Source organism: Chiloscyllium punctatum, chromosome 48, assembly GCF_047496795.1.
Source record: "Chiloscyllium punctatum isolate Juve2018m chromosome 48, sChiPun1.3, whole genome shotgun sequence".
NCBI classification, from domain to species: Eukaryota; Metazoa; Chordata; class Chondrichthyes; order Orectolobiformes; family Hemiscylliidae; genus Chiloscyllium; species Chiloscyllium punctatum.
The window spans coordinates 58,311,237-58,324,406 of NC_092786.1; the positions used below are offsets into that span (position 1 = coordinate 58,311,237).

At 43.6% G+C, this 13,170-nt stretch overlaps 1 protein-coding gene across 9 annotated transcripts in view; it reads left to right on the forward strand.

The window, feature by feature from the left end:
* Positions 1-13,170, forward strand: part of frmd5a (FERM domain containing 5a) — a 285,958-nt gene that overhangs the window by 156,847 nt on the left and 115,941 nt on the right. For 4 of the 9 annotated variants that reach the window (XM_072565344.1, XM_072565348.1, XM_072565345.1 and 1 more), the window contains one exon: positions 5,957-6,061. In XM_072565344.1, the coding sequence (XP_072421445.1) occupies positions 5,957-6,061 (105 nt within the window). Of the gene's footprint in view, positions 1-5,954; positions 6,062-13,170 lie in introns of those variants that run through there. The other 5 variants (XM_072565351.1, XM_072565349.1, XM_072565352.1 and 2 more) reach the window with 3 other exon arrangements.

Sequence of the window (13,170 nt, forward strand, 5' to 3'; positions counted from 1 at the left end):
AGAAGGGGCACATGGATCCCAATAGGAATCCCAGGGGCTGGGGCTGGGTGAAGTTTTGTTGCTTCATCACCATGGCTATGTACCTGCATCTATGCACTATCCCCTAGCACAGCTGTAGGACACGTCCTCCGTACCTTTGTACTTCATGTGTTGGCTGTTCCTCTTCCCACCATTTTATCCTCCATCCTACAAAGCCTGTGGCGTCTGTACCCTGACTCACGCGGAGTCCCATTCCCCCTTCAGCCTGTGCTCACTGACCTACGTTAGTTCCTGGTCTCAGTGTGCCTCAGTTTGAAAATTCCCATCCTTGCATTCAATTCTCTCCATGCTTTCCTAACTCTGTCATCTTCTCCTGCTCCATAACAGTCCAAATTATCCGTGCTCCACTGATTCTGATCTCTAAGAAATCCCAATTTTAATCACTCCAGTTTTGGTGGCCTTCAGCTTCCTGGGTCCTGAGGCCTCGAATTCCCTCCCTAAATCACTCCATTTCTCTACCTCTCCTCCTTAATGAGGCTACTGAAAACCTACCTACTTGATGAAGCTTTTGGCCATCTGTGATACCTCCCCGTGTCAGTGTCAGATCTTGTTCAGGAAAGCTCTTGTGAAGCACTTTGGGGTGCTTAAAAGTGCTTTATAAATGCAGGTTGTTGTTGGCATGTGCAGGCTCAGAGAGGGTTACAGCAGATCATAAAACTAAGCATGAAGCATGTGCCATGATCCAAGGCCAATGCAGTGCATTCTCTGCGCAAAGGTAACAAGGATGCAGCATTTGAGCCAAATTGTACGCAGGCTGCAGCACATGTGCGAGGTTGCAGTGATGCTAATTGCTTTTGATGAGGTCTGTTCAGAGTACACAAACCACATCAATAACCTATTCATTATAACGAGAGGCTGCATGTCACTTTGCACAGGTTTCAGTGGGTTAATTTTCTTCAGTGTGATAACCCTATCATATTCCCCAATCACTGTTAACGTTTGAAGTACATTTGCATTTTAAAAATATGACAGTATTTACATGCTCCTTTCTTGAAGGCCTTCCCCTCATTTCCCACTGTCAGCTTTGGTTATTGCTGCAGCTGAGACCAGGCACTTTGTGAAGCCTGATCGTGTGGTGCACGTTTTCAGGCACTAGTCACCCTGAAAACTCTCAGTGTCATGGTACTTAGCTCAGGCCAGAACCACACATCGGAAAGGAAAGTATTTCGGAATGAATGGCCATGCCTGAAACAAATGTGTAGTCATTTACAGAGGCTGGTAAATTGCCTTTTGGTGATTTATGGCTTCCACTATGAGCCTGCTTTGTTCTAACGCCTCAGAGAACCCAGCATCCAAATGGAGGGTCCTAAACAGGAGCTTTGCAGAAACATAATTAATAATTAGCGACGTAACCAGACCTGCTGAGTTTCCTGAGTAATTTCTGTTTTTGCAATTGCTGAGGAAACTCAGAAGGTCTGGTGGCATCTGTAGAGAGAAAGCAGAGTTAAAGTTTGGGATCTTCAGATGTTTCTCCAGCAGTTTCTGTCTTTGTTTCAGATTTCCAGTATCTCCAGTTTTTTTTTTGTTTTTTGATTAATGTTTAGAATGTGGAACACCACCCCCCCTGCAAGTTCCCCTCCAAGCCACTCATCATCCTGAGTTGGAATCAAATTGCAATTCCATCAGTGTCACTGAGTCAAAATCCCGGAATTCCCTCCCTAAGGGCACCGTGGGTCTAACTAAAGCACTTGGACTGCAGCGGTTCAAGATGGCAGCTCGTCATCACCTTCTCAAGAAGCATCTTGGAACGGGTAATAAACATTGGTCCAGCCAGTGACATCCACGTCCCATTAAAGAATTTTTAAAAAGTTACTTGAAACATAAGCAAAAAGGAACAGGCTCCATCCCCCTCAAACTTCGAAGATGAGCCAATCACACACCTCCCTCCACTTCACTGACCCCCTCACACCCACCCTCTCCCTCACCCACACCCTCACCCCCCCCCACCCTCTTGTCTCCCTCACCCCCACCCTCTTTATCTCCCTCACCCTCGCCCCACCCCCACCCTCTGCCACATCTCCTCCCCCACCCTCTTCGTCACCCCGATCTTCACCCTCACCCCACAACTCTCTCCCTCACCCTCTCCGTCACCCTCACCCTCACCCCCCAACTCTCTCCCTCACCCCCTCCCTCCCTGTGAGAGGGTCAGGTTGTGGGCAGGGGCCTATAGCTAGGACCTGGATGAATGGTCCTTATGGGGCGTGGGGAGATGTAATGGGGGAGAGTTGGGGATTTTCTTTGGATTTGGGGGCGGGATGGGGGGTTGGGATGAGGAGGTGGAAGTGGTATGTGAGCACCTGCTGGACCCAATAGGAATCCTTGACTAAAATTTAAGCCTTTACTTTTCTGTCCTTCCTCCAACCAAGGATCCACCTCCTGACATCTCATGGGTGGGGAGGGGTGGGGGGGAAGACAAAACAATCTCGTTCTCTAGCACCACCCCCAACCTGCCCAGACCCATAGTAGAAATCCAGGTTGATTTCTGATTGCCAGGTTGTGTATTTCAAGCAGACTCCCACAGCTTCTGGATTGTAGGTTAAAATGAGGACCCGGTCAGTGACTGTCTCCCTGAATCTCGCACCTGCCCCAGACCCCACTAAGACCCTCCAATATGTTTGTTTCTGTTTTTAGGCTCTTCAAGGGAGCTGGGGCATTGACTGAAGGCTATTTGTCCTTATCAGAAAACCAGCTGACATGTAGTCTGTGTGCCATAGATTGCAGTGAGACATGGCATCAAGATGGCATTAGCGGTTCACTCAATGCCAACTGGTCCTTTTCAGCATGGAATCCAGTTTACTGCCTTAGTCATTGAGGAAAGGTCAGGGAGCTTCTCAGGGATGATGTGGAATGCTTCTTAACAATTGATATTCTCCACATCGATATAGTAATCGTTTTTAGCTTCTGTGAGAGTTTGTGCATCTTCTCTATAAAAGGTGATACTTGAACTGAATTTATTGTCAGATGTATTGAGGTACAGTGAAAAGCTTTGTCTTGTGAACAAATCAGGCAAATCACAGAGTTAAGTAGCACAGACAAGTAAATAATAGGTAAACAGCGGCAAAAAACAGGTGCAGGCGAATGTTAAAAGTTTGTGAGTTCATTCAGTATTCTAACAACAGTCAGGTAGAAACTGTTTCGAAACCGGCTGGTGCGTGTGTTCAGGCTTCTGTACCTTCTCCCCGATGGTAGAGGTTGTAGAAAAAGGGTGGGATGGATCTTTGAGAATGCTGGTGGCCTTTCCTTGACAGCGGGCCTGGTAGCTGGATTCTGTAGATGGAAGGTTGGCCTTTGTGATTGTCCAGGCCGAGTTGACCACTCTCTGAAACCATCTCCGATCTTGAATGGTACAGTTGCCATACCAGGTAGTGATACATCCAGACAGAATGTTCTCGATGGCGCACCTATAAAAGTTGGCAAGGATATTTGCCATCATGCCAGAGTTTCTCAGCTGCCTGAGGAAGAAGAGATGTTGTTGGGCCTTTGTAACCAGTGCTTCCATGTGAAGAGTCCAAGAAAGCTTGCTGTGGATGATCACTCCCAGGAGCTTGACACCCCCTCTCATTCCTTCTCTGTGCTGTTAATGTATTTGCATTTATATAACGCCTTTCACAACCCAGGCACATCCCAAAATATTTTACAACCAGTGAGGCCCTTCGTGAAGCACAGCCTTTGTTATGAAGCACAAAATGAAGCAGCAAATTTGCACACAGCAAGCTCCCACCAACTTAGCAAAATGACGATATCCAAATCATTTGCTTGAAGTGATGTTGATAATTATTCCCCCAGGAAACCAGGGAGTAACCTTCAGAGTAAAGGGCTGATAGGGTCTTGATTTAAGATCTGATCTGAGAGTTGGCCCCTCTTGAGGAGCACTCGCTCAGCACTGCACTGAGTGTCAGCTTAGAGCAGGTGCTCAAGCTGCCAGACTGGGACTTGAATAAACCCAGGCTCTGATTCACAAGCAAGAACTTCCCCATCCACAGCCAATAGGGTGGTTTTCCAAAAACACTGGGGTGCTGTGTTATCCCCCATTCTACCAAAAGATATACCAAAAGGTTAAAGTTCAGTGCACTTGCTATATAAAAATCAGTGTTGAGATCTGTAACATATGAAAATAATTGTTAATCATTTTGTATTTCCTAGCCAGCAATGCAATTATCCCCATCTAGATTCCTGATTCATCTCCTGTGGCTAAAATATTACAGAATACTGAAAAAGGCTAATAGTGCTCTGTGTGATTTCACTGTTAGTGATTCAGAACTGTGAGCTTGATATGTGGGCAGAATCTAAACTGAGAGACTTGAACCAGTCGCAAGGGAGGAGTCATGACTTTGGTTAATGCATAACTCCAACTTGTGTGAGTGAGCTTTCGATCACCTGGTCAGAAACCTCCCGATGTGACTTTGGTGTCACTTTATATCTGATGATGTTTCTGTGAAGGCACTGAAGGGATTTTACCGTACAAGTGCAATGGTTGTCATAAAACCTGGTGATCAACTTGTGTTTTCTTTTCTGAAGTATTTTCTCGCCGAAATGTATTTGTGCTCCTTTCCATTAGGGTCCATTATCTTTCTCCAAGTCAGTTCAATAATTGTGGCCACTCCTATCAAGATCATTATAACCAATGTAGCCTTGGACTTAACATCCATCCAGCACAGTACCCCCAGCTGCCTGGGGTCGAGAGCTCTGGGTTTCTCTCCCTAAACCACTCCAGCCCTCCTCTTTTTAAGCATCAGAGAGATACAGAGATGTTCTGGCTGAGAAGTAGTCCAGTCGGCCCATCGAGCTTGCAATGGCTCATTAAGTGAGCATCATTACCTATTGCCAATCTCCTTTTATCCCCTATACCTTTGAATGTTATTTTTATCCAAATAACAGTCTGGTGCCCACTTGAATGCCTCATTTGAGCCTGCCTCCATCACATTTCCAGGCAGTGTATTCCATATTCTAGCTACTCGCTTTTTGAGAGAATTTTTCCTAACTTCATCCTTACTTCTGCACACCACAATTAAATCTATGCCCTTGTATTCTTGTTCCTTTTACAAAGCGCCTTAAAATCTGGATCCACCACCTTTGATGTGTAGAAAGGGGACAGTCACTGGTCAAATTCCTGGGGCACTCCAGTTTTGCTTCCCATTGGCCCAGACAGTTTTTAATTCTCCACTTGGAGATGTGCGAGTGTCAGAGCGCATTCTGTAAATGACCATGTATCTGGGATTGAAGTGACAGAGGGAGAGCTCAGCAACCCCTGCAGCACCGGGAACCCGAGTAGAAAAACTCAGACAACTGAACCAGCAAATGTTGTCAGTTTGAGCAGGACTGCCTTTAACATTTATCAAAGCGGAATCCAGAATTTCTGTGATTTGTTTGCCTTCCCCCCTCTTTGGTTGCCAGTTTGACCTCATTAGCAGCAATGCCAATGATTTGGCATACCCAGCCTCTCATCCCCTTGGCCAACAAACTCTTGATAGCCAGCGTAAATTGTACACAATGTTCTGTTGTACAGTCTAATTGAATGCCATATTATAAGGACTGTGCAGTCATTATGTTGATGATGTTGTTCAAGCTGATGGTAAAGAGACGGTTGAGATATTCAATAAGTGGACAATGTAATGCTTTGGAATGTTCCTGGTCTGTCATCATTCATTTATGACAGGCCCATCACCTTCTCTTTCTAGATCTCCTTCTCTGTCAGAATCGCTCACTGTGTTGGCTGAAGCATGCAGTATGTTTTCATTTTGGACACAGTGACATTGTCGGTGTGCGATTTAGCTCTCGCAATGACTAGATCTTGATGTGAGAATAAAAGTAGAATGGTGAAGAGTCTTTAATTGTTGCGAGTTCAAAAATGAAGCCTGTGCACTAGTAATTTCAATGCAAATTGAACTCTGATTGAACTTGTTCTTGTTCTTAATAGAGAGATGCTAAAGGCCACTATCTGATAGATCTCCTCTGTCACCACATGAACCTGTTGGAAAAGGACTACTTTGGAATCAGGTTTGTGGACCCTGACAAGCAGAGGGTAGGTTCTGGGTGATGTTGTTGGACTGTGATGAATTACCAGACTCAACTGGGCCCTGGCTTTCTCCATAGAAACTCTTTCCCTTTTATAAACTCGAAACACAGTTTGTTAAAGAATTACTCTGCCAAAAGGCCATTGTTATCAGCATCAATTCTTGATCTTGCTTCTCTAAGAACAGAAAGGGGTATTTCAGCTAGCAAAAATCAATCAGTCATAGTTTTGAAACTTTCAATTGACCTTCCGCATCAATAGTTTTTCAGGAGAGAAAGTTCCAGATTTTCACTCCCCTTTGAATTAGAATCCCTACAGTGTGGAAACAGGCCCTTTGGCCCAACAAGTCCACACCGATCATCTGAAGAGTATCCCACTCAGACCCATTCCCCTACAAGTATTAATCAACATTTACCCTAACTAATGCACCTAGCCTACACATCCCAGAATGCTATGGGCGTTTTAGCATGGCCAATTCACCTGACCTGCACATCTTTGGACTGTGGGAAAAAAACCCACGCAGACACAGGGAGAATGTGCAAACTCCACACAGACAGTCACCTGAGGCTGGAATCGAACCTGGGTCCCTGGCGCTGTGAGGCAGCAGCGCTAAGCACTGAATCACTGTGCCGCCCAGTGTGATGAATGCTTCCTGGCATCACTCCCGAATGGCCCAGCATTCATTTTAAAGATATTGCCCCTTCTTCTGGACTTCTGCCACCAGAGGAATTAGTTTACCTTTCAATCAACTCTTTATGAACATCTTAAAGACGTCAATAAAATCACTTTCACTGAGCAATGAAAGGTAAGAGTGGAAGAGGTGATTGTTTATGGAGAAGCTACCCCATGCATGAAGAGGTGGCCCGCTCTCTCCATTGTGCACCAGCACTGTTTCAGTAAGACTTACTCTGAAAGTAACTGTACACAAAACGGAAGAGCAGACCACCTCTTCGCCCCTTGTAATTGGGCTGGAATTTTCTGGAATGCTGCCTGTCACCCCCTGCATACAAAATGCTTTGCCTATGTGGCTAAATAAAGAAAGGGAAGAAATATTGGATTAAATGAGAGAGAAAAAATGGGATAGATAGGAAAAGTAAGAAAAAAATAGAAGCAAATTTAATATTTGAAATCTCCCAAACAATTCACAACCTGATGGAATGAAACTCAATATTTAATAATTGTTCACTTTCTGAATAAGGGAAGTTGATTGGAAGTCACTAAGAACGATAATATTGTTAAAAGATACTTGCACTGTTAATTACCAGACATAGCTTTCTGTGGCACGTTTTGCATATGATTGATGCAAAAACACTTCAGCTTCATGGAGAATGTGGAAAAGAAAAGTGCAAAACTAATGCAGGCGTACAAATTGTCCATCAAACTGGGGATGATTCATGGATTATCACTTCATCATTACACACTGCTTCAGATACAGTGATTTCTTCCAGTAATCTCTAGCCCATTACATCAATAATAATGTTTTGTGTTTTGTTCTCTTTCACGCCAAGTGCCACAAAATCTGGTCTTCATATCAATTTCAAAGTTTTCAGTGTATATCGGTGCAGCTTTCAGCTAATACTAAGGTGCACTAGAACCATGAACAATGAATAGAAATGTATCAATTGGATTATCTTTTAATAAGACACTGACTCCCAGAAGTGTAAGATAATTCTTCCCAAGTGCACCTTATTGATTTTGCTTGGTGGTGTGGGCAGCCTGTAAACATAGAATTTCTGTGCCATATTTGCAAATCAGAGTTAGAAGTCACACAACATCAGATTATAGTCCAACAGGTTTATTTGAAATCACAAGCTTTCAGAGCACTGCTCCTTCATTGGGTGAAGTGACTTCACGTGATGAAGGAACAGCACTCCAAAAATATGTGATTTCAAATAAACCTGTTGGACTATAACCTGGTGTTGTGTGACCTCTGACTTTGTCCACCCCAGTCCAACACAATATGTAAAACAGAGGCACAACTTGTTTCTTGCTTTTGTTATGGTTGGTTTATTACCACACCATTGTAGCACCTTTGGCAGGCACCAAAGGTCTGTCGATAATCTGCCCCTCTGTTGTTCCACTCTCCTGCTGCCAAGTGCTGAGGACTGGTAAGTGTCTTTACCTTCTCCCCCAACTCCTCCTCCATTGATTAATTCATTTCTCCTCCTCCTTTTGGCTGCTCTTGTATGTTTCTGCCATTGAGAACTCAGCGGGCTGGAGTCTGGGAGTTATGATCTGGTGTCATTGTGCAGTGTGGCATGCTACTCTGGTACTGCAGAAGGCAGCACCGCGTCACCACCTTCGTTTGCCCGTTTGTTAAAACATGATGACTGATGCAGGCTCAGTCATTGCTCATTAAAGCTCTATCACCGTCAAGCACTTAATCAACAAAGGTTAAAGTCCTTGTGTTACTGTACTGAAGAGGTCCCAATCAGACGCAATTCTTCCAACCAGCAGGAGCAAGCTTGGCTTAAAGCTTCTTTAAGACATTACCACGTTAAGGGTTGCTACAAAGATGCTGTAACCGTGAAAGTGCAATTTCCTTTTGAAATTTAATTCATTCAACATTTAATCTTCATGCTCTACTTTTAAATACTCTGTGGGTGATTCGATAGTCAGCAAGGTGCGGGCTGGATGTCACTGTTGTGGATGGGATCAGTCACTGGGTTTTGTGTGCTCTGTGTCATCATTATTTATATCCAGTTGAGGCACAGCATAAATTAAATGGGGAGAAATTCTTTATCTGCTCCACCCTTCCGTGAAACAGTGGCTTGATCACAATCCCAGTAAACCATTCCCTCACGGCATCATAATACCAACCCTCAGGGCTGTGGGTCCGATGGAGAATTGTTGGTGCTTGGTTTATGGAGGACACTCACTGATTTAACTGGAGCTGGCAAAGACAAGTCGGATTCCTTCCCAGGAGTAGGAATTTTCATTCCATCAAATTAAAACTGGCTTTGGAAGATGATCAGAACACTAACCTCTGCACTTCCCAGAACCTTCTCAGTCCAGATTTTTAAACAAGCTTTAATTTAGAGCAGATTGAAATTGCGTCTTGTCCAGTTTTTGCAGGAAGTAACTGGAAACTCTTGATTCAGGTTGCCATTCCCACCAGGATTGCTTTGAAGTCACCAGGAATTGAAAATTCATCTAAAAGGGGGTCTCTGTTGGCAGCAAAATAAACAAGGTCAATAAGTCAAAAAGGCATCAAAATAAATTGTTTTGATTTTCATTTTCTTGTAATATTTTCGCCATGTAACTGCTGGATTTGGGAAAGAAGCTGTTTGACCAGGAGTCAAGAAGCAGAGAATGAAGAACCTTCCAGTTGGCCATGAAAAGGAGCATTATGGGAATGGATGTGTTGGGTGACCAATGGGGAAGGATGTCCATGTAATGACACCTGCCTGGAATACGTCCATCACAGCTGGCAACACTGCAGAGAAAAATGTGTATAAATTCAATAAGATTCAGCGTTTGCAAGAAGCAAAATTGTTGTTTCAATAGATTAAAACATAGAAACTAGGAGCAGGAGTAGGCCATTCAGCCCTTTGAGTGTGCTCTGCCATTGGAAAAAGACCCATTTATTTGTACTCTTTACTGTCTGCCAACCACTCTCGATCCATCTCAATACCCTACCCATAATCCCATGTGCTTTAATTTTACACACTCATCTCTTATGTGGGGATATATTGAAAGCCTTCTGAAAGTCCAGGTAAACTACATTCACTGGCTCCCTCTCGTCAACTCTATTAGTTACATCCTGGAACAGTTCCAATTGATTTGTCAAGCACGATTTCCCTTTTTAGCATTCTTGCTGACTCAGTCCAATCCTAACACTGTTTTCCAAGTGCTCTTGTATTAAATCTTTTATAATGTACTCTAGTATTTTCTCCATTAACAATGTCAGCCCAACAGGTCTATAATTCTCTGTTTTCTCTCTACCTCATTTTTAAATAGTGGGGTTACATTAACTACCCTCCAACCCATAGGAACTGTTCCAGAGTTTGTAGAATCTTGAAAGATAACCACCATTGTATTTACTATTTCTAGGGCGACTTCCTTAAGTACTCTGGAATGTAGATTGTTGAGACCTGAGGATTTATCAGCCTATACTTCCATCAATTTTCCAAACACCATTTCCCTACTAATACTGATTTCCTCCCTCTAAGTAACACACCCTAATCTATCATAGGCACCCCACACCTCATACCATTGTAGTTATGGGCGGCACGGTGGCACAGTGGTTAGCACTGCTGCCTCACAGCGTCAGAGACCCGGGTTCAGTTCCCGCCTCAGGCGACTGACTGTGTGGAGTTTGCACGTTCTCCCCGTGTCTGCGTGGGTTTCCTCCGGGTGCTCCGGTTTTCTCCCACAGTCCAAAGATGTGCAGGTCAGGTGAATTGGCCATGCTAAATTGCCCATAGTGTTAGTTAAGGGGTAAATGTAGGGGAATGGGTGGGCTGCACTTCGGCGGGTCGGTGTGGACTTGTTGGGCCGAAGGGCCTGTTTCCACACTGTAAGTCTAGTCTAGTCTATCTTTATTTAGATTCAAGACTCTAGTCTCAGAATCGACTTTTCATCTTAATTAAATCTTCTCTCATATTATGGTCACTCTTCCCCAAGGGGCCAATTATTCCTTCTTATTAGACAATAACCAGCATGGCCTGGTTCCTCAATGTATTGACCTAGGAAACCATCCTGTCTACTGTCCAGGAGCTCCTCCTCTACAGTATTGTTATTAATTTGGTTTACCCAATATATATGCAGAATTAAGTCACCCATAATAGTAAATGTACCTTTATTCCTTGCGGCTCTAATTTCATGTTCAATGCCTTCCTCAACATTACCACTCTAGTTTGGGGGGTTGGGGTGGGGGGAGTGTATAAAACCCCCACCATTGTTTTCTGCCTCTTGGAGTTTCTAATGTCTACCCGCTTCACTTGAACTGATATCCTCCCGCTATAACAACTGTAATTGGAGAATGGAGTAGTTAGCAGATTGGCTGTTGGCTATTTTTGGTTTAGGAATGCTGATGGTCAGTCACACAGGGCAGGCTTTGAAGGCAGCATCACCACGTGACTCCCATTGTTGGAATGTGAATAAACTGGAGACTCTGAGACTGGTCACCTTGGAACAGGGAAGGTTCAGGGAAGATTGAATTCAGGAATTCAGTATCACGAAGGGTTTTGGTGAAGTCAGTAAGGAGAGGCTGTTTTACAGTGGGAGAGGGGCCAGTAGCTCAGGTGATGCAGATTGAAGGAGTTGAGCAAAAGAAGTCTAGGGAGAGATGAGAAGTTTTAGTTCCACAGTGAGGGTGAGTGATAACTTTCAAAAGGGAATTTGATAAATTCTTGAGGTGGGAAAATGGGCAGGACCATAGGAAAAAGATCAGGGAAAATAAATTTCAGCTTTTTCACATTCCAAAACTGAATGTTTAAAAAATCTCTTTAAAGAGCCAGTCAAATCAAAGCAAGTTTTGTAAAGGATTAAACCTCAGGATTCCCCAAAATGCTTCCCAGCCAGTGGCTCAGATGAGGGGTCATCACTGTGGTGCTGATTTCAGACTCAGCAAGCAAGATGAGCACAGCAAGATTCTACAGTAAAATTAATTAATAAATAGCCTGTTTTGGTAATGATAGTGGAGGAGCCACTGTCATTCTGGATGCTCAGAGAAAAGCAAGTCTTAGTGACATCACACATCTGATCTGTCCTGCATGGGGCTGCTCGGACCCTGGTTTAATCTCTGCCCCCATGAGCTGGCAGCCGGATACTTGGCTCGGACATGGAGTGGACGTCAAACCTGAACTTTCTGACCCAAAGACAAGAGAACTACTTCCTGTGTCACAGTGATACTTTGTCACAACCCCTGAGTCGGTTTGTTATTAAAAAATAGAGCAATTTGATAACACAGGTAGATTTTTTAAAGTGTGAGGCAGTCTGCTCACCACAGTATGGTGTTTAAAATATAGTCATGTCATTTAAAACTGTCTGATGTCATCATTCTCTGATGTTTCACAAAGTCTTGCTATTAAGTCTGGATTTCTATCATTCTCATGAAACAAATGTTTAAAATAAATTGAGTGGGTGTTGTAGTTACTGCAAAGTTCAAGCTTCAGCCACTAATGTAATCTTTCTCCTGGGTTTAGAGAGCTGATGTAGCTGGTTAGAGGGTGAAGGAGGAGGTGGGAGAGGGGCTGGTTGAGGGGGAGGGTGTATTTTTGCATCATTGCTGGTTAAAGTGTTAGGTAGTAACTGCATAGTGAGGACAGTGAGCTACCTGGGACCTCAGTGAGTGATAGGATTGTCTCCTCACTGTCACTAGCTTGATCAAGAGTGAACGAGATGGGATGAGATATTTGGATGAGAAACAGAGCTCACTGGATCTGAAATGTTAACTCTGCTTTTTCTCAATAGGTGCTACCAGACCTGCTGAGTTTCTCCAGTACTTCCTGTATACGTAAGACAAATGCTAGATCAGCTTTTGTTGAGGAACAATGGGCATGTTGAACGAAAGAGGTTTTAATACAATGATAAAGGGTACTGCCAACGCCTTGCCTAGAGTTTATTTTGTTCTGCTGACATAAATCTCATCTACAATCTAAAAGCTTATGCTCAGACAGTTTTATTTTTCCAGTTCTGGCATACAAACCACCCAGCAATTTATAGAGAGTTGGCACTCACGCCCAATCTCATTCTCACTATCAACTGCTGCGTTTTCTAAACAGTCTAATAATGTTGGAGTGCCATTAAGCTCTTATGAATTTTTCAAGCAATTTCTGGGCCAGTCTAACCTCTGTGTTACTATGTGTGAAGGGGAATTAATTCTGATTGTACTGCCTCTCAGTCTGTGGGATTTGGTCTCACAGATTATTACAGGAGAGAAAGCTCATTACATGGTACAATGAGAGGATGAAAAGCATCGCCTTGCCTGAGAACTACTGACAGATGTCTTCCAGTTTAATAAATTATCATCTAATTTTTCAAGTTAGTTTCTATTCCTGCTGCCTGTGGGAGTCTTTGAGTGATGTCAAAAGCGTTTTAATGCATTTGTGGGATTACAGATTAAGACGTTCTGAAACTTGAAAGCAAAAATACATGTGTTTTCAGGTTTTGCT